Source organism: Lutjanus erythropterus, chromosome 14, assembly GCF_056507025.1.
Source record: "Lutjanus erythropterus isolate fLutEry1 chromosome 14, fLutEry1.hap2, whole genome shotgun sequence".
Lineage (NCBI taxonomy): Eukaryota > Metazoa > Chordata > Actinopteri > Lutjaniformes > Lutjanidae > Lutjanus > Lutjanus erythropterus.
In genome coordinates this window covers 33,304,326-33,326,747 of record NC_139330.1, presented here as the reverse complement: position 1 = coordinate 33,326,747, position 22,422 = coordinate 33,304,326, and the positions used below count along the sequence as shown (strand labels likewise).

The following is a 22,422-nucleotide window of genomic DNA, read 5'->3' as shown; positions in this document are numbered from 1 at the left end:
TTAACAAAATCCAAACAATAAAAACATTTTTTTTCTAAATACTTAGAAACAAAAGAATAGAAGGATTAAAAAAACATTGCAAAATGGCAATATGAATAAAAAGAAATAAAAATAACAGATTAAAAAGATGACATAGCATGGAAGCAGATCTATGAAAATGGGTTGTAAGAAGTGAGTTAAAAGATGTCACTGATTCTGGGAGCCTTATCTCTTCAGGCAGCAGGTCGTTCCAAAGCCGAGGGTTTTACAGTATAAAAGGACATGTAGTCGCTTGAGCAAACACAATAAATCCATCTTTGATCTATATTTAAAACACTGTCCTGGAGACTTGATCAGAGAAGAGAAAGTTCTACTCACAGGTTATATGATGTTGTTCTAAAAGTACTCATTTCATCTTCAATAAGTATTCATTTTTCTGGTTTTAATCATTTCAGAGGTGGAGACATTGAAAGGGATGTTGCTGCAGCAGGGCCGTGGTAACGACATGCACCATCAAGCCGACAGCCCATCAGATGACCTCAAGGCGGCCAAAGAGGAAGCTGCACAGGCTCAGGAAAGCTTGAGGGTAATAAAAGGATGCTCTTTTTAAATGTTGTGTTGGATAGTAGAACGAGAAATGTGTGTTCTCAATTCATTTTTTAATTTCAGAGAATTACATGTTCAAAATTTGTAAAGAACAAAGAGAAACGGGCACTGGTGTGTCTGCTTGTAAAAATCCAATAATTAACAGATGATTTATTTAAACCCCTTTAAACTTTTGATAGATCTGATTGTTTTGTGATTTCCTTTTTGCCTCCTTTTTTGTGACATTTTGAATCCCAGTACTCAAAAAAATGTGTTGCTTGATTTTGAATTAAGTTCTGATTAGTATTGTAGAAGTAATTGTTTGCTTGCAGCAGAGCTTTAAAGTTGTGACTTCTCAGCACTTTATTGATATGAACATTTATGATAACCTGGTGTCACCACACTAATTCACAAATGCAAATTAGTCTGGAATATCTCAGTTCATTTTCGATTTGCAAGTGGTACTATCAGACCAAAATGCCTCTGCGCTGAGCGACACATGCAAGTTGGGACAGTGCTAGTACGTTTTCAAGCAGGAAAAAATGGTGGTCTGGTCCCTAATTTTCTCAAGGAGGAAGTGTTTCAGACAGAGGGTGAATAAATTAGTTGCACAAATGGCCAATATAAGAAGAATAATGTGTTATATAAACATTAAAGCTTGTAAATCTATTCTATTACAGCACTCAAATAAAAATATGAACCCTAAAATGAGCATAATATATCTCCTTTAACAATGTGATCTAAGTTTCATGAGCCTGGTATGTTGTGCTTGAAATGTCTGGTGTCACTTTTCATGTCTGTACCAGTGAGGCTGCTCTGTCAGTCATCCTATTAAACCTGCTCCATATAAAGTAAACGGTTGTGTGACGATTGGCCTGAAGAGATCCAGGCGGAGTGGAAATCTATAAACGGGAGGGTGGCCAGATGTACCTGCCAGAAATGAAACATTAGCTTATACATTTGTCTCGTTCCCAGGCTACATTTTTAAGCATTTCAGGTCAAACTAATTCCATATACATTAACATTTTTCTTTCTTTTTTTTTAATAAAAACAACCCTTTTGTTGTACAGCTGTGTACAGAGAAACACCAGGCTGAGCGCAAAAAGTGGCTGGAGGAGAAGCTATCCCTGATCGGCCAAGCTAAAGAGGCGGAAGACAAGAGAAACCATGAAATGAGGAAGTTTGTGGAAGACAGAGAACGCTACAATCGCCAGCAGAGCCAACTGGTAAGAAGAGGATGTTATGCAAACATGCTGAACAGTAACTGATGTCCAAAATGGCCACTATACACAGGAGAAGCCTGTTTGATATGGGTAACATGATGTTTTTTGCCCCACTTGTGGTAATTGTCTAAGATAGCAAAGTTCTCATTTTTAATTTACCCAGCAGATTTGTTTTATGGTATTTTAGTGATCATTACAGCCTCAGTTGTGCAGTATAGGGCTCTAATATTCTTTTACAGTTTCATTCAACCAAATATTCTGCATGCACATGTTCCTCTTGTCAGGAGTCCTTGTCGTCCCAGCTGGCTGAGAAGGAGCAGACCATGGACAAGTGGAGGAAAGAGAGAGACACGCTGGTGGCAGCTCTGGAGGTGCAGCTACAGAAGCTCCTTTCCAGCCAAGCAGAGAAAGACAAACTCATCCAGCAGCTCCGCCAGAGTAACACACAGCCGCCACAAGAGGTCAGTCTGACATAAAGGTGATAACACACACACACACACAGTACAGGGACCACACACCGAAGATGGAACCTGTCAGAACCGGCTGCTTTTTTACATCAAAGAGACTAACCACAAGATGTTTAAAGTGTTTGATGTGTTTGACTTAAAGAGGAGATGGACACGAGGTGGAAGAGGAAGGTTACAGAAGGTGCTTCACAGCACAAGGAACTATTTCAGAAAATGACTGTTGATGTTTGTAGTATTAGTGTCTCTAATCCCTCAGTCAGATAGCTGCCCTCTTACACATAAAATCCTAAAGCTTTAACACTAGAAGTGGCAGAATTCCATAATTAGTAGAACGGCCACAAACTCTCTTATCTCTCATGATGAATACCAGACTGAGAAAGTAATGCATTTATTCTGTTAGTTTATCTTGTTTAAAACTGAAATAAAACCAAAATGTAAATTTTGTCAAATTTATTTTCATATTTATCAGTATGTGTCATCACATGTAGTAAACTGTAATGATTGCAGATGTTCACAGCAGTACTTCTCTGTTTTAGATGAGTCTAGAATTACTTAGAGAAACAGTTAAATGTATTATATAAGATTCTGAATGTAAGTAAGTAATAAGTAAGGGTACTTTGTTTCAACATTTGAGAGCTTTAACAGTAAAATTTAGTGTGTTGTAGATGCTGAGACAAAAAGTGTTACAACTGTCCCTGGTGTCCCCTACTTCATTTTCAGTTGAGACTTGAGTTAATTAGTTATTTGTATTTTAATGCTAGGAAATTGGAAATTGAGACCACATGTTTGACCATCAAGTTTTATTGACAGAGACAATGATGGTTGCTAAGCGAGATACATCTTCAACTGGGCAAAAAATAACAATTTATCAGTGGCACTTTACGTGTGGTCAATATGACCGCCTGTGGCCGAAATAGGTAAGAATGATCACATTTTCTTTGCCTGTTGTGTAATTTTTATAACACACTTTAAATGAAAAACAGACACACAGGAGAAGTTGAGCACCAGCATCACTGTATTTTTTAATTCAACCATGTCATTGCACATTTAAATTGGAAAATGGTCAAAATGGCCACCTGGGCTGTTCTCATGTTAAGTGGATTATTCCACCATCAGTAACAAAAAACAAAAAAAAGTAGCCGTTCTCCTTTCTGTGAAACGTCCCAGTTTGTTTAACCTCTGCAGACACTCTAGTCGGTGATGTCAGAGCGATCGGTACCCATCATCTGTCAAGGCAAAACACCTGCTGTGACGTTATTGATCGGGGTTTAGCCAGAGGTGAAGCTTTGACTGAAAGTTTGAACCTGTAGTGCGGGCCGCAACAACAGCTTTCTGCCCCATTTCATTCACTAATGGTTCACCTTTTAGGTAGGATTTATTGAGAGAGCAGAACCCTGACGGTGTGCAGGGAAAGAGGCTGAAAAAAACATCTCTGAACCTGCAACATAAGTGAAACTGAAAGCTAGGGAAGGCAGTGCTGGAACCCTGTTTTAACAAAATTCAACAGATAAAGATGAATAAGAATTCCTTGCCATTACTCTCTTTACTAATTGGTTTCTGTAAAGTTGCACAGCAGAGACGTGCACTAAGTTGGTGCAGAGACTCTTTCAGCGTTGTCACACTTTGGAGCAGCTTATCAAGATCTGGCTCGCCTTCCCTCTCTGGTGAATCAGCTCTGTTAACGAGGAGCCATATCTCTGCTCCACATGCTACATTTCAGATTCTACACTTTTGCTCTGTCACAAATTGTCCTCAGCAAGCTTTTATGTGGCTTCCTAGCTTCCTAACTGCAGACAGTGTGAGGGGCAGACTGTAACCATTCACCAAATCAAACTGATGTCAGGCTCAGTGTCTGATATGGCTCTATTGATTTATAAATTTATATTACGCAGAATTTGGGACAGAATTGGAGCTAATTTTATGCAGACACCTCTATCTGAAAAGCCACAAATGATAAAAAGGATACTTTATAAGTGTGACAAAACCCAGAGCAGCAGAGAAATATCCAGACTGCAGGGCTTATCACACAAGGATCATTGCAAGCCTTCAATTCTTTTTTATTATCAACAAATAAGATTTCAGATAGGCTGCTGTCATGCTCTTAAAAAAATCAAACTAAATTGAAAGTGAAAATCACATTTTAAGCTTGTTAACATGTCCCTGTAGTAGTTTTCATGTGTTACACAACATATCAGCAGCGAAATAAGCAGCAAACACCATGTCTGAGTATTTCTCACTTTGAAACTGCAGTGAGCAAGGACAGCCTCAAAAAAACAGATTCAGTCAGACTGGGTCTATGATGTCATAAACCTAAGGAACCAATCCTGGTTAATTGAGGGTGGTGGCACTGTACATATCATTAGCAGCGATACCCAGCTGTCAGGAGAAACTGGATGAACCTAGTTGCCTTGATTGGCTAGCAGAACAGGAGAAGCCAAGTTCAGCTTCTTAAATGTAGGGGTGGGGGTTAGAGTGGGTGTGAAGAGGGCGGGGACTGTTTGCATATTCATCCTTGAATACTAAATGATGACAAGGTGTAGAGCTGTATCCCAGACATTTTTACAAGGTATTTGAACTAATTAAAAAAACACAGGCACAATTTATCACTTCTTGCAGAGTATTTTACGTCGTTTCAAACGTGACTGGAGATGGACTTTAAATGATCCATGCACAAAGATTCCTGTTTGAAACTAGTGATTAAAAGGGGCATTTTATTACACTGAATACTATTTCATTTCATTCTTAAGGGTCTAGGGCTGGGTATCATTTAAAAAAAATTACAAACTACTCTTAAAGTGAGAGCAATACCAATGGAGTATTTAATTCAGTACCATTTTTGATGGTTTCCCTTTATGAACATGTATTTTTTTTTCTAGATCTGGGTACCAAAAGGACTGAATGCTCATATTGTTTGACTGTAAAAAGTTTCAGTATTATTTTATATTATTAGTTAATTATGAAACCGAGAGGAAAACGAAATGAAAATACCAATAAAATGTCAAATGTGGATAAATAATTAAAATCTAAAATAAAATACAGTTATGTAAAACAACTATAAGCAGAGGTTAGGAGGTTAAAGATCAAATCAAGTGGATCGATTTTGGGGATGTTCTGTATTTTGCTGCAGGCCTCAGGTGAGCTGAAATTTAAAGAAATCTTTCCAACTTCAGACCAAACTCATGGATCACTGAGCCAGTCAGTAGAGCAGGTGTGATAAATCCCACCTGAGTCTTGAATTCATTCTGAGAGGCAACATGGTAGTTTTCCAGTGAAGGCTTTTACAGATAAAAACATTCCAGTGAGTATCGAATCTCTCTTGGAGAGAAGACCACCCAACCTTACCACATAAAATACAATGAAGTGTACCATAAACATCCTCAGAGATCGACTCGGTGCAGAGTGGTAGACAGTTGGCACCGAATGTCACATTATCAGACTTGTTTGTGTAGGTTTTTGTACAGTTGAGGCAATTTTTTATTTAAGTGTATGTTGAACAAAAGTGAACATTATAAGCTTCACAAATTGGAACTTACTGCAGGATTGTTGTATTGCATTAGATTTGTAGCTCTGTTCATCATCAGACATTACCTTCTAGACTTGAGCCCAATCCCATGTCCACATCTGACAAGGGTTAATGTTCAATGCTTAAACACTTCTTGAAACCTTTTAAAGTTTGATAAGCAGCTACAACAGACTTGTCATTTTGTTCATGCATTTCAGGACATTTCTTGTTTCATTTCAGCCATGCGTCACTCTATGCCAACACCACATTTTGCTCCAGGGTCGTCCTGTTGTTTGTCAAAACTAATACATTTCATGTTTTCAGGGTGAGATGAGGGTTAGGGACCACAGTCGTGGTACATCGGAAGCAACACAGTGCAATATTACAAAGATTTTCTGTTACCATTGCAAATTCCAGTACCTGAACTTTGCACATCGGCCGATATCAAGTACCAGTCAGATACCAGAGTGTTCAAAAAGTTCTTATTATTTTTTAACAGCTGTACTCTACTAAGTCCTGCAAGATGTGATATGGTTGCTGTCATCGTTGTGTGGCGTGACCCAGGTTAAACCCTTGTGCAGGATTCTTACGTGTGCTAGAAATCCTTGAAAGCACTCAGTTCAATGTCATGTTTTCAAGGTTTGAAAAGTATGTGGGTTTTGGTTAGAGTGCTTGAACCTGCTTGAAGGTGGAAGTGCATTTCTTTCATAATAAGTCTGTACCTGACTGAATAGTTGGCCTTTTAGATAAAATAAAATAGTTGAATTTTCAGAGTCAGGTTGTATGGGATGCCAAGTCTACTTACAGATAGGTTACACACTTTGAAATATGAACCTTTGTTGTGTTTTCCTTCAGTTTGTCACCCTTCCATTGCACAGTAACATCCAACTGTGATTAAGAAGTGAAATAATTATTTTGAGTATGTGTAAATAAATATGTCATTTACCACAGCTGGAATGTACCAGAAAAGCTTAAAAATACCCCTTGAAAATTCTTGAAACGTGCTTGAATCTAACATGTAGGAACCCTTAGCATGAAAATACAGAGACTGAATGTCATAGAACATGACTTCACCATCCTGGGGGGAAAAATGATATACACTCTGATAGCATTTTAGGCTGGTAAACTGGTATCATAACCCTATAGTCTTCCTAGAGCCTTGAAATACTTTAATTAAAACTTTAATTTAGCTTCTTCCTGTCTATGAACAGACTCTTGTGATTCCTCACTATCCGGTTACTTGGAAAGTTTGTTTTACTAATGTTTTAATCAAATTTTCTGTTGCATTAATTGTTTAAACATTTTTTTCTGAAAAGCATGAAATGCTAGGGTGTGGGGACAGAAATGATCCATGTCCCTGAACTTCCTGTTGCAGAGCGATGATGGTGGTGGCGTCAGTGTGGCAGAGCTGCAGGCTGCTCTGTCTGAGAGGGAAGCAGAGATCCAACGTCTGAAGGATGAGCTCAAGGCCTCAACAGCCAAACAGGAGGACACGCTCACCCAGGTCAGTGTGAAATACACATGCACCCAAACCACTTTATTTCAGACAGATTACAAGTACTTACATTCAGTACTTGTCAATACTGATACAAGTACTCAATAAAGTCATTACAGTTCTTACAGTGACTTTAAAAACCTCTTTTATTGTCATCAGTTGTTTCTAAATGTAATGTGGCAACATAAAGCCAAAACAATGAAGCCAAACAGAGGCAACAGCTAAAACCGAAGTAAATACTGGGGTTTGCAGGAGGTTAGCATCAGCAGAGCGGAGTGCTGTGTTGTCTTGATGGAGTTCAGACAACTAGGTTGGGGTCAGGTTATTTAGGGTTTTGTATGTGATGAGGAGGATTTTGAAATGAATTCTCTGGGGGATGGGGAGCCAGTGGAGTTTGTGGAGGACGGGGGTGTTGTGGTCACGGGTGTGAGTGAGTAGTCGAGTAGCAGAGTTCTGGATGTACTGGAGCTTATTGATAGTTTTTAATGGTGAGCCATAGAGGAGACTGTTGCAGTAGTGCAGATGGGAGGTGATGAAGGTGTGGATGAGGATTTCTGCAGCTCTGGAGGAGAGGGGTGGACAGAGACGGGCAATTTTCTTGAGGCGAAAGAAGGCTGTTTTGGTGATTTGTTTAATGTGCTGGTTGAAGGAAAGGGGTTTGATCGAGAATGACGCCAAGATTGCGGATGTGAGGGGAGTTTGAAACTGAGGAGCCGTCGATGTTGAGAGTGAAGGTATGGGTGGATTTGGTGAGCCACTAAAACATATTAAAAAATAAGACACAACAGCAAAACCTGTAAATAAGAATAAATAAAAATAAAAACATGTCAGAGGGAATATATAAAAGTGAAGGGAAAAGAATCATATTTCATCATATCATGTCATCTAGTCAATAGAAAAAAATAAAGATGGACAATAAGAGGACATCAATGTCAGTATAAATAAACAAATAAAATTAGTTTAAAAGATCACATCACATACAAGTAAGTCTTTTAAAATTGAGTTTTAGAAAGGGATTTAAAAGATGATGTAAACAATTGATCAGTGATCAATTATGTGGTCATGAAGAATATGATCAATGAAATAAAATTGAATTGATCCAGTATCAAATAAAGATCTGAAATATAGGCAATTATTCATATGAGTGCGCTCATCATGGTATCTGATATTCAAATATATGTATTTAATATGTAAATTATGTGCCTTTACTTCTTTGTTTCATCTGCTCTGATTCTGTTTTGATGTGGAAATAAAATTTTGGTTGAAGGAGGAAAAAAATCCATTTGGAATTGTTTGGTATAAGCTAAATCTTTTGCTAAATTTTATTGATCATTAATGTCATTGATGATCAATTAACAATATTGTTTGCAATTTGCAACCCTAGTGGTTACTGTACACATTGCATTTTTGGGTTGTGTTTCTTGTTTACTTGTGCAGGTTTCTCTGTATATTACATATTTCAGTAGGTATAATTCCACTACTACATATGCTACATGATATATTATCATTATCATTTACAGCACTTGAGCTATAACTTAATCACACATTTACATGTGTAGTGTTTAAGTTGCTTTTTCATGTCCCCCTTGCTGACGTGTTAATGAGTTCCTGCCTGCCATTGTTTAGGAGGGACATGTATGACTGTAACACAGAGTGTTCACCCTGCTGTAAACCAGCAATGTCAAACTGTGTCTGAAAGTTCCTTACACGAGAGAGTCAGTGTTCTTTGTAATTAGGTGAAAAAAATGTGCACATATTGGTACTGGCAACTGGCCAAAGTGAGTTTAAGTACCGGCAAAAATCCAGCATCATGCATCAATATTAATTAGTAAGAGTTCTACAGAGACATCTAGGAGTTCCTGTATTGTTTTTGGATCGCTACATCCCCAATTCTGAAAGTGATATTTTTAGAATTATATGAAGAAGTTGCCTATGACAACTTTGTAGTTCTTGTTTTGTACTTGAAGTCAAAGATGCCTGTGGTTTGCAGGATGGCAGGTAGCAGCACAATTTTGCTCTATTTTATATTTAAATCTTTTATTACTGCTGTTTGTTTTTCATTTGTGCTCAGGTCAGGAGTAAACAGGTCAGAGCACACAGGATAGAGATAAAAGCCTGGGGGTGGAGGGGGAATGGATGTTTGTTTTTGCTTGTTTGCATAGTGTTTTAGCTCAAATTCTCTGTTTTCATTTTCTTTTTAAAGCTTTTATCAGGAATAATTTGCCAGATTTATTTACATAGCGAGAATGTGACTGTGAATGTGGATATAATGAAATAGAGGAACAGAATTCATGGATTAGACTCCAAACACAAAGTTGCATGTCAGTGACATGGAAAATGTCTCTGCCCGCTGGGCTATCACCTTTGTTCTTTATTTATTCATAGTTTGTCCTCAGGTGCTCTCCATCTTCAAAGTGAATCAAATGTAGACAGTCAACCACAAACTGTTAGTTTGACTCAGATTTTTCTGAATTTCTTATTCTGAACTCGAGTATATCTTAACCACAAGGTAGAGCAAGGATTGTTCATCTGTCACTGCATGTGAGAGACCCTCAGCCACAGAAGCAGGGAAGGCACTTTAAAATGCATGTGACAGTGTTCTCTATCTGTATAACTTCCTCAATAGATCCTTCAATGCAGCCATAGGGAAGACCTGTAATTAGGCCCACTTTGCTTTTTTACTCTGAACCAAGTAACATCTGCATAATGCTGCCCCTGTGTGTGATTTTTAAATAGCATTCCGGTGTAGGTACCAAATGTGCTTGGTTTGCCAGTTCTGCTCAAGTCCTGCATTTACAGCTGATGGACACACTGTAATTTTCTGTATGTTGGAAAGTACAGATGCTGTGTTCAACAAACAGAACTCACGGCACAAAGCTTATGTAATATAAGGCTGAAATTTTGGGCCAGATACCGACATTAGGGAGTAAAAAACCTGATATAAGGAATGTTCGTTTAGGATAACACTACACTAAGGGCCACCATTAGGTGGTAGTAAAGCAGTAAATGTTTTATTGAAATTGAAGTTATTAGTCCAGTGATAGTTTGAGTGACAGTGTTGTGCTGAAAGAGCAGCCTTCACTGAACTTGCTCATATAGTTTTTGTTAACAGTGACCTGAATGGATCACTTTACTATTATTAATGTGAGCAAGGTTCAGTCCTAAGAGAGGTAACGGCAATCACATTGTCAGCTGAAAAAAAAAGTGCAATCACGACAGAAGGAGACAGAATGTGCGAATATGTTGTCATGGTATTAAAAACTTCAGTTGATCATGCAGTGTGAAGTGTATGAACTACGCTGAAGACTGGAGATTGTGTTACGGTGAGAAACAGACTGATAGATCCACCTTTTATTTGCTCGTCTCTTCTGTCTCGTCTTCCTTATCTCCCTGCAGTTCTCATCTATTATGGGGCGTTCAAGACTCCAGCTTCTATTTAAAATTAGATTAAATTGTTTTTAGAAAAACCCAGAAGAAATGAATGTGAACTAGTTCATTTTAATCTGTGAACTTGTACAACACTAGTTTATACATTTTGAAACTTGTAACTTAAAATAATCACTTTGAGTTTACATATACGCATATAAATATTTTATTTACCAGAGTTTGGGACTGGAAAGGCTTGAAAATGCACCTTAGAACGATCCCTCAAAATTGGTTAACACTTGTGACAAAATGTGTGTAATGGAAGCAGGACCTTTTGAAGTTAAATAATAAACTTCATCAGCTAAAATTACATTAGGGAACTGAAACATTTAACTTTAACTGATATTTTTAATAATTCTAATAAGGAAAATAATCACAATATGCAACACATAAACAAAATAAAAACAATCTGAATCATTTAAAAAAAAAACAGGACTGATATACCTGTGTTAGGCCAATAACAAGCTGGTGATACTGGTTGATAGATATTGTTTGGATATTATATTTGTAATCATGATTTATGTTATTTTCAATTTCTTATTCCTTCTGTGACAGACTAATAGCAATGAGAGCCCTGCCACATTGGTTGGGAAACCCCAGAGTGAAAGCATCACCCGAAAGTCAGGAGTAAGGAGGGATAACAGAGCATCTGTCAGCAGTCAGGTAAGATGACATGAAGAGGGTTCTGTCTTGTACTTCATCAATCGAGTCATAACTCATTTTGTGTTTGCAGTCGTAATTTTGAACAGATTAGAGGTTTTAATTTACAACAATTTTAATACAAAACTAAAATTACTACAACACAATATTGTGATTGGATTAGAGTCATTCCAGGAGTGCTTAAAGTCAGATGAAACCACTTTTTCAGAGTATAATGTTGTGAGGAATTTGATTTTAATGTTGAAAAGTGGGTGTCGCTAGTTAGCTAGCTAGCTAATGAATCTTAGCTCTGTTCAGCTAAAAGCTGAAGATTGATTGTTGTGTGGTGGTTGGTTCAAGCCTATATAAGTACACGTCATGTTTTGTTTTATAGGAAGAAAACATAATTTCATTATAAAAATACGGAAAATTATAAAAATGTTTTTTTGTTGTTTTTTTTTGTATATTTTTTGGCAATACATTCTGAAATAGGTGCATATTATGGCAAGGGGGGACTTCTGAGACAGCAAGATTCCATCTTTTTGTGTTGAGTTGGCTGACGCAATCTGCAGTTAACTATAGTTAGCAATAGCTAGTTAGCTTGTTTAGCAGTGGAGGTAGCAGCCTAATTGGCTCACTCAGCCTTGGGTGCCAGGAGCCAAATCCATCAAAAGTTTCTTTAAGTTTGATAATTTCCAATTGTAATTACAATCTCAAACTATGTCAACTTTCCATTAAAATTGACATAATCGACCAAATGACACTTAAAGGAGAAATCTGTAATATGTTCTCAATTTTCTTAGTTTTATAGGACACACAGTCCATGTGTATAAACATTTCAGAGGCTGCCAGTGATGAGTGACCACTCAAGATTTGACAGCTTGAATCTTTTTGGATGCTGCGTTGCTCAGCAACAGTGGCACAGGTGTAGATACTTCGACTGATGTGACGACTAACCTCGGCCCCTTGTAGGAGCCGACAGGCCAGCCTGTGCCCTCAGATATAGACACATTTCTCTTTTGAGTGACCATAATCCTGACCCTCAACCTTAAAATCATGTGTGGTCCCGCAGGGCTCAGCTGGCTGTCCGTCGGTGCTGGACTCCTCTGAGATCTCCACAGAGAACGGCAGGACGAGCCGCTTCCCCAGGCCCGAGCTGGAGATCTCTTTCAGCCCCCTGCAGCCAAACCGGATGGCTCTGCGCCGTCAGGGAGAGGAGAACGCTGTCACCGTCAAAATCACTCGCTCAGCACGCAAAAGGAAGAGTGGAGAGATGGAGAAGGTGAGAACTAATCACACAAAAGCAACTCGTCCACACATTCACCAGGTGTTGAAACATTTTCCCTATTCAAACTGAGCTAGTTGATAAGTATTAATTAACACATTCATCAGGGTGGTGGTTTCCATTCTCTACCATGTGTGCCCAAAAACGTAGTGCATGTGAAAAAGTCCCTGTGCATGAATCTACAATTCTACACCATGTTCCCCTCTAGGTTCCCTAAAAATAAATGCTCTCTAGAAAGCTGGAAAACAACAACAACAATGGTGCATCATAAGCCTCAGAGATCGGCTTTTTCAGTTATTTTCAGAGTTCATTTTTCACACGTGTTCTGAGGAGAAAATGTCACTGTGATACCTTTCCCTGAGCCACTATCAATCCAGTGTGTGTAGAGCAGGACTGTCTCACCAGTTACTCTGGAGAATGGAGCAACAGCAGTTGTAAATGCAGTAGTAAATTTGGTACCTCTGTACCAGCACATGGCAAATTTGAAAGTAATACCATGTTATACCAACTCCAGGTAGTAAAAATGCATCCAGTAGGCTACAGCTGCAACAATCATTTGATTATTAATCGGTTATTAAATTATATCTATTAATTTCATAACTGATAAATTGGTTTGAGTATTTTCTTAAAGGAAAAAAAAGTCTTCTTAGATAGTTTTGTAAAACTCCTCTGACAGTAAACTGAATGTCTTTGGGTTGTGGGCAAAGTTAGGTGTTTCAGGATGTCATCTTAGGCTTTCAGAAACACTGATCACTGAATATTTTTCACCATTTGGTGAGATTTTATAGACCTAACAACCTATTTTTTAAGAGAGATATTAATTAACAAAGAAAATAACCATCAACTGCAGCGTTAAAGTGAGCTTGTTGGTTTGTGTGAACCACGTAATTGCAAGATCTTCGGTTTGGAATCTGGCAGGAGACCCCAGTTTCTTGTGATTTCTCCTTTCCCTTCGTCTGTTGTCCCGTTTGTATGTTTTATATATAATAGAACACCATTAAAGGAATGTTTTACTGCAACATCCAAAATACATATTTTTTCCATTATCCTGTAGTGCTATTTATGCATCTAATTTTTCTCTGTGTGAGTTGCAGTGTTTTGGAGATATGAGCTGTAGAGATGTCTGCCTTCTCTCCAAAATAATGGAATTAAAAGGCGCTTGGCTTGTGGTGCTCAAAACACACATTTGAAAAATTTAAAACCAGTGTATCTTTCCAAAAATCATGACCCGGTTACTTAAAATAATCCACAGACCTTGTTGTGAGCAGTTTCATGTAGGAACTACTTTCTTTCTGCAGTAAAATCTACTGGAACTACTTTCTTTTCTACTAGATAGAAAGTAGTTCCTACATGAAGCTGCTTATAACAAAGTGTGTGAATTATCTTGAGGAACCAGGTCATGATTTTTCGAAGGAGTCACTAGTTTGGGATTTTTAGAAAATATATGTTTGGTACTTTGAGCACCACAAGCCAAGTCCCTTTTAGTCCTTTCATACTGGAGAGAAGGCGGTCATCTCTATGGCCAGTGTCTTAATAAGTTTGCAGATCACACCAAAACTATCTATATTGATAAATAGCACTGCAGGCCAGGGGAAATATATTTATTTTTAATTTTGGGGTTAAGCTTATAAAGGTAAAATTGGAGCTACATGATCCTGGTCGAAATTAGAAGTGTCGGAATTGAGATTCCAATTTCAGCACTCTTGAGTATTTCTTTTTTCTTTTTTACTATTGTTCTCTCCAGAGTGTTATGCAATTGCCAGGAGCTCAATGAAGGCAGTTTGTATCTTGTGTAGGCAATGTGTGAGTAGCACAAGTAACAAGGTCAATGAGCCAATCCCATCTGTGCCATTTGGAAACGGTTTACAGAGTTTCCATCCTGTCAACTGGTCGATACTACGGCTGTTCTGTGAAACCAATCTCAAGTCACACATAGTCTTGGAAAGTAAATCCCAGAACAGACCAAAGGGGCTCCATGGAAACGGCAGCAAATCCTGAGATTCGTATAGACAAGTGAAGCCGCTCGGGAGGGTTGGCAAGGTAAAGGTTGTTTTCAGGACATGTCTCAGTGGAATTCGATTAAATGCAGCCGAGGAGCTGCACTTATGTTAATTTGTTTGTTTCGATTAATACAAGGGAAGTGGGCTAATGCCTCTGTTTCATTTGGCTCCCAAAGGCATGTGACACTAATCGGAGCATGTATACAGCTCAGAGAGAAACATGCAATTTCCCACAGAAAGCCTTTGGAATGTACACATACAGTATACAAATGTGTACAAAAAAGAAGGAAATGCACACACACACACACGGTGTTTTAGAACACACACTACAATCCACACAATCCACAGAATTATCATCAATGAAAATAATTGTTAGCTGCAGCCCTTGTCAGGAGTTATTCCCGTGTATATAGTGCATCCAGTATAAAAAGAGAGTGCAGTATAAATAGTAAAAACATTTGCATGGATGTATCATCCATATGGGTGAGAGAAAACAATCTCATTAATCATAAATACCACTTACAAGGAGAAACACACACGCTCTCATTTAAGTGATCACACTCACACATACACATTTCCCCCAGAGAGCACATTGAACAAGCATCCCACTCAGAGGAACACAAGGTCGGGTATAGTTCACTTGTCACATCACTGTTCCACTGTGACTCTCTGTAAAGGTTAACGCCGGTTGTAGCTTCTACGACTCCTCCGTCTCAGGAATCACTGTTTTTCTTTTTCTCTCTTTGGCAAACACATCCTGAAAATACATCATTCCTGCATTTAGAAAAATGCCCAAAATAAGAATTTTGTTGACAGATCAGTGTTTTCCTGCTGCATCTTTCATGTTGTCCTCTAGATTGTGGATATGGTGAAAGATCAGTAAATCTCTCCACCCCACGGTGCCAAATATAGCTACATTAAAGCGTTCTCGCTTGCGCAGTAATATTATATATCATCATTATTGCAATTTTACAGCATTGGCTGCTCGTTGTTCATCCTGTAAACACTGAATTTCCCTTGTTTCCACATAATCCCAAGTGGCAGTCTGCTTGGGAGGAGCTGATATGTTCTGAGTGCTTAGGCATGAAAATACCTTATGCCAGTTATTCATATTTGCATGTGCTCAGAGTTTTAAGTTTACTACTGATAAAATTACTTTTAATTGCAGCTGCAATGCAAGCAATCATTGAAACAGGCAATTATGTGCATGACAAACCAGAAATAAAGATAATATCATTAGGACAAAGGAGACTGTGTTTTGCTTAACAGTAGAGGTGTAAGAAGATATCAATACACTTGATTATCCCAATATTATGTTTTGTAATACTATATTGATCCTCAGAAACACTGTATTGTGACAATATGATACAAAGATTCTTGGAAATTTAAACCTCAGCTGCTACATAGCTGTGTTGTTATCCATCTTCCCTGTTTATATGAAATACTAAACTTTTTTAACTCAGGGTTTATGCATGTAGTGGTGTCTTCTTTATATAGGGTTCTTATAGGTGCTTGAAATACTTGAATGTTAATTTTTTCAAGGTTTGAAAAGTGTTTGAAAATGCTTGAAATTGTAACCGCATTACTTTCACAGTAAGTAAGTAGTTTGACTGAATAGTTTGTCAGAGAGTCAGAGAGAGACCCATTCAGTAAAGAAACCAGAAAATATTCAAATCTTAAGAAGTTGAAATCAGAGAGTTTGGAAGAAAAAGAAAGAAAGAAAGAAAGAAAAACTAATCCTGTTGCATTCTTGTCAGGTGAAAAATGGGTCCAAACATGGGGAACAAAGTTTTTCCTGTAATGGTTATTTTCATTATTGATTATTTTGTTGATCATTTTGTCCACTAATCGATTATTTGGTCCATAAAGAGTCAGAAAATGGTGAAAATGTTGATCAAAGCCCAGGATGACATCCTCAAAAGTCTTGTTTTGTCCACAACCCAAAGTAAGACACCAGAAAATATTCAACTTTAAGAAGTTGATATCAGAGAAATTTGAACATTTTTTCTTAACAAATGACTCAAACCAATTAATGAATTATCAGAATAGTTGGACATTAAATTAATAATCAATTAATATCCGATGGATTGATTAATTGTTGCAGGTCTAACAGGACACCAAGTCTACTTACAGACAGATGTCAGATTTTGAAACATGAGACTTTGTTGTGTTTTCCTTTAATTCATCTCACTTCTGTAGAATTCTGTCATAAAAACATTATTATTATTATTAGTTATTCAAAGCACAATAACATCTGACTTTAACATTCTGAGCATGTATATGTGTGTAAATATGCCATTTACCACAGCTGTAAGGTGCTGGAAAATGCTTGAAAACGCTTGATAAGTGCTTGATTTTGATTTTGGAAAAGTCAAATGTGTCCTGTACCCCTGTAAAAATTCCAGCTTCAAACTTCAGCAACTCTTTTGAATAATATGTTATTTTCTAACTTTACAAAAGCTGTTGTGTCATTGTCATAGATATAAATGGCAAATCATGATGACACACCTCATCTACTGTTTGTTATATATGCTCCCATCACTGGGGTCCTCTCTCTGCTTACAAGTTCGTCCCCTGCACAATATATTTTTCCTAGGAATGGCAAAATCATGTCTGTTAACTAGGTGCATTTGGTGATGAGTCTGAAACATCTGTACTAGAGTACAACTGTTTCCATAGACAGCTCAGGTGTGTGGCACCGAAATGAGGCACCTTAATCTGTGTTGTGATTCAGTCCGGTAGTTATTTGTCATATAGGAACCATTGCCATGTTGGAGCTAGATTTCTGTGCCCAACCTTACTCAACACAAACAACAACACATCAGCAGTCTAAAAATGTATGAACACCATTTTTGACGCTACCTGTAGTAGTTTTGTCAGTGTTGAATAATTATTTATCAACCACCATTTGATTCATATAGTGATGGTTTTTATTTTGTTCTCCTCTTGGAAATGTCTAATAAATATAAATTAGTCTGCAACTGAAACACAAACAAACAAATTAGTCATCAAAATTTTTTTACACACATGAATGTAACATGACACATAACATTGGAATGCATTTATTTCAGCACATCAGTTTGGTCACCTCTTTGCAGGGTTTTGTTGTGGATATGGTGGCATCCCATCTCAGTGCAGGTTGATAGATATAAATCAGTGTGACACCCTTGCTCAGGGTCTTGTTGGCAGTATTTTGACACTGATTTTCACACCTTCAGTGACAAAAACAAACTTCCCTGAATAACTTTTTGTAGCCAACGGCAAGGGTATGAATGCTGTGCAGACTATAGGTAGACTTTTACCATGGTAAATAATGAAACTGACAAAGCTGACTCCACATTTGAAGGAAATCTGGTTTGCAGCAATTTAGCAGACAAATATCTTTCTCTATGATGTTATGACATGTATGAGCATCTTTAATTCTAACAGACTTCTTGCTGTTTAACAATTTTAACATAGCAAGACCGCAGTTACATTTTTATATTGGCTGAAATGAAATGTTCCTAAACAAGATCTATATTGCATTAAGGGTTAAGAGACATATCTATTTTGTTCTTAGAATTAACCTTTCCCTCTAAAGCAGTGTGTAAACTGTGATGGCTTTAATACCTAAATTGCTTAATTTTAAAGTTAAATAATCCTACATTTCATTCAAATAAACTAACAAGAATAGTGAAATGTGGGGATTTTGATTGCTGTAGTCCGCTAATGATGCCTTTTGTAAGTGAAGGTAACCAAAATTGTAATTACTGAGTTTATGTAAATGTTCTTGAGACTCAGTTTTCCCAGATGCATCTCGACGCTGCAGTCATCTTCATTCCACAGAAAGTGAACCTCGCTGAATAAAAGATGAAGATCATTTTAAGATGGCGCCAAGAGGAAAGCTATTTAGAAAATGAATGAGGAAACTTTTTGATGCAGCAACTTAAAACATGTTCCTTACTCAAGGGTTTTTGATCAACAGTTTTAAAAGTAGAGGAGGAAGTCTTCACAACACTACGGCAGAGTATTATATGATATTTTGAAATACTACAGCTGAGATGATTCCAGACTTTCCAATGCTAAGACAGTACTTTAATTTCATATCTTACTTTAAAGGTCAAATATGTATCACCCTAGGATGCTGTAGTGCAAATTCAAAACATGAGAGTGAGTTGTTTCCCCCACCTTCTCCTCTCCAGACTCAAATCTTAGGCAAGTTGAGTGCAGGTTGAAGGGACAGAAAACGTATTAGAATGCATCCATGTCAGCAGCCGTCCATGTACGTGTTTGTTTGGGAGTATAATTGAACCTGTTGAAGGGCAAGGCGAGCGCAACATTATATGTCGACAGACGATGAGTCCTCCATTGTAAACTGATCAGCTTTTTTGTCTTTTGTCCCAAAAACAAAAGCCCACTCTCAACAGCACTACATGCCAGAGGACAAATAGGTTGAGGTTAACTGTCCCTTTAAGTAACCTGACACACCAGACGATTTGTTACACAGAACCATCTGCGAAGCTTTCCATAGAAACTGTTTGGAAAAGGGCAGGCACTTTCAAAAAACACTTGGCCTGTGATTGACGTATAACACGGGCTAACTTCAACCAATGGAATCAAACTCTTGTCAAAGTCGATCGGGAGAAGAGTAAAACATCTTTTCCATCAAGGCAAGCCAAAAGATGACCAAAAGTATAGCAGTTAAATTAATTGTTCCAAACCTGTAGTCTGTGTTATTTTTGCCCAGGATTTTGACAGGTCTCACGAGGCTTAGAGCAGTGGGAAAGAGGACGCCTAATAATGTACATCGTCCCTTCTCAACATTTAAAAAAAAAAAGCAGTGGTGAAAACTATGTGAAGATGCGTTAGCAATGTGCCTACATTCTCTGACAAAAGCTCATTAGCTGGAACATATTAGGCTACGTAACAAGTACTCCCCCAGTGTAACTAGGCTCTTTTGACTCAGTCTCCTTGTACCCTGCTGGTATGACGACATTTTCTTTTTTGATACCAGCAGTGGGAGTACTTATACAGGGGTGAAAGCTCTGAGATGAAACCCCAAAGTAATTCCACTAATGACTGCCGTTCTGCTGACTGAGCTGGGTTCAAGAGAGAGAACTGGAACAGAAACAGAGGAGAAGGAGGTGTAATGAAAAGCTCACAAAAAGATGTAGGTGTTTGTGCCGGGGAGCGGTTCTACAGCACATCCAAAGTGATGTGATGTTACGTCAGATTTTATTCTGGGGATCTGGGGCACCTCAGTCAACATTTATGAACATGAACACATCCCTTTAAAAAAAGACTGAGATGAGAAGAAGGGAGACCCAGACAAATTCTCTGTGGGTATGAAAATATTTTTTGTTGTCCATAACTGCACAGCAAGCACGTACAAACCCTTTGTGTTTCAAGAATCTGCAAATAGTGGAATTAAAGGAAAACCTAGAATTTCATGCTCATTTTTTTCAAATCAGTGGAGGAAAAAAAAAACATTTCAACTTCATAGAGATGGTCTGTCCCTTTTTTTTTTTTTTTTTTTTTTGTCGTTCTGGACACTTTGTTCTCTAACCAATATTTCTTTTCATGCTGCTGCAATGACCCAGTTAGGAGAGAATGGAGTCTACATCCATCTGAACATATGAGAAAAATGATACAAGGTGTTGGAAGCATTCAGAGGCAAAGGGTCATGACAGTGTCAACACATCAATGACCCTGTCTGCCTTCAGACAGCATTTTTCCAACAAATTTAGAGCTTATGTGTGGTTTTTTTAAATCCCGCCAAAAATAGGCTATTTGCCCTTTTCCCATTGCTGGTAGATCTGCTTGCCTTTCTGTTTTTGTTTATTTGTTTGTTTTATTTTGTTTTTTTTCCTGATGTGCGCTGCAACTCAGCTCTAGTGTATAGGAGAGCAGAGAGTTATCAGCTCTGAGTACTTCTGTGGCTTCCAAATTAATTTCTGTTGCTTGAAGTTTAGTTTAGTTTACTTTCAGATGTGTGCCTAATTTGACTGGATGAGAGACAGTCAGTGATTGTTGATATAAAGCACAACATCACTGGGACAGTTTTGACTAACTAATTATGTCTAGACAAACGTGACTAACAGAGACAGGAGGTCTCTTGTACATGATTCAGGGCTTGTTACTGTTGGTTTCCTGTGACACGCCTTTTAATCTGACAAAATACAGAGTATGATACAAGACAAGCAATTTTTTGATCTGTTCATCAGGGAAAAGTATTGTTACAAAATGATTTGCATAAACATAACCTAGTTATATGGCTTAAAGAAATAAAATATAAGATCACTCCTTGAATAGTTTTCATGATCAGTAGATGGATTTATTGGTAGTTTAGGTTCTTAACTCAGCTGAAATAACATGCGTGCTGTCGTAAAATCCTGTGGTTGGTCCATTTGCTTTCAGGCCACAAATGAAGCAGACATAGACCCACCTTTTCACACGGACTCGGTCTTGTTCAGTCCGTAACAGGGCGAGTCTCAAAACTTAAATATGGATATTCAGTCTTATAAGAAGTCCGAGTTGAAAACAGTCTTGATACAGTTTTGTCGATCCATGCGGACAACTAAGCTGGGGAGCTCTACTGCAGTAACATGTGGACCTACATAAAATAGCAAGCAAGCTAATGTTAATGTGCAGGAAAATGTTTGTGTTGCTTGGCAACAGTCCAGTCAAGTAGTGGAACTATTTGTTTTGGTGGCGTGAAGTAAATTAGTAAATAAATAAAAAGATCATAATCTGTTTTCATTCATTACTGCTAATTAATAAATGGTGCTTGTAGCACTTGTGCGACCACTTCACATCTGTTTTATAATAAAGGATAATAAGAATAATAATTAGACAATAAAATAAATAATGTGGGACTTTTATTATAAAGAATTATAGGAAGTGAAATGTTTATAAATCCACTGCTTGACTAAATATTAGCACTTCATCACTTTTAACACACTTTAAAATGGGTGTGAACTCTGAGGTGCTGGGCTGCAGCACTAAGTCAAACCACGCAGCACATGTTTTTTGGAAAAAGCACAAAAGAAAAGCCTCCATTGCCTCCTGTTTGCATCACTGCAGATCAGAGCTGGAGACAATAAATACCCATGTCTACTGCAGGGTCATTTGCACCAATACCAAATGCCGATTGTACCCTTTTCCCATTGAAAAATGTCCTATTGGGGGAAAAAAAGGACAGATGTCAGCAGGTATTAGTGGGGTTTTTGTCCAGTGGAAAAGGGGCTATACAGTAGCGGGCCAAAAAAATGAGGTTGAAGTAATGGTTTGTACCCACAAACAGAAAAAGGGAGGAAGTAAGGTGTAGAGGAAACAAATGCGGAAGGTGAGTTTTAAACCAGAGAGAAATGGGCCAAAATAAATTGAGGAAAAGAGTGCAGAAGGAGGTGCAGGCAGCACAGAAAGAATAAATTGAGAGAGATTGGTTGAGGGTTAGAGGGGGGAATGCCAGCCGGGGAGGAAGAAAGTGAAATGAAACAAGACGGGGGGGAAGGACAAGTGGAGGAAGACAGCGGAGGGAATACAGCAGTGGAGTGGAGTGGAGAGGAGGGTTGGATGAAAAAGAGGAAAAAAGCAGGGTAGAAAGAGAGGGGAATAAAAGATAAAAGTGGCAGGCAAGCAGAGTTGAAGCAAAGATTGGGTGTGGGAGGGGCAGCAGAGGGAAGTTAGATAGCAAGATGAAAGGAGGGGGGGATTGTGGGAAGGGTGGCTGGATAGGAGCAGAGAGAATAAAAAGTAATGGGAGGAGGGTAAAAAAAGCAGAAAAAGCTGACACGGCGGTGACAGTTGCCGCTGAGCGACTTTAGATCTGAGTAGGGTCTG

At 38.1% G+C, this 22,422-nt stretch overlaps 1 protein-coding gene across 1 annotated transcript in view; it reads left to right on the top strand.

The window, feature by feature from the left end:
• kif20ba (kinesin family member 20Ba) overlaps positions 1 to 22,422 on the top strand; it is an 83,021-nt gene that overhangs the window by 34,509 nt on the left and 26,090 nt on the right. Inside the window, exons 25-30 of the mRNA XM_084736075.1 lie at positions 435 to 565; positions 1,635 to 1,790; positions 2,072 to 2,248; positions 7,132 to 7,260; positions 11,233 to 11,340; positions 12,389 to 12,598. Coding sequence (XP_084592201.1) covers positions 435 to 565; positions 1,635 to 1,790; positions 2,072 to 2,248; positions 7,132 to 7,260; positions 11,233 to 11,340; positions 12,389 to 12,598 — 911 coding nt within the window. The remainder of the gene's footprint in view (positions 1 to 434; positions 566 to 1,634; positions 1,791 to 2,071; positions 2,249 to 7,131; positions 7,261 to 11,232; positions 11,341 to 12,388; positions 12,599 to 22,422) is intronic.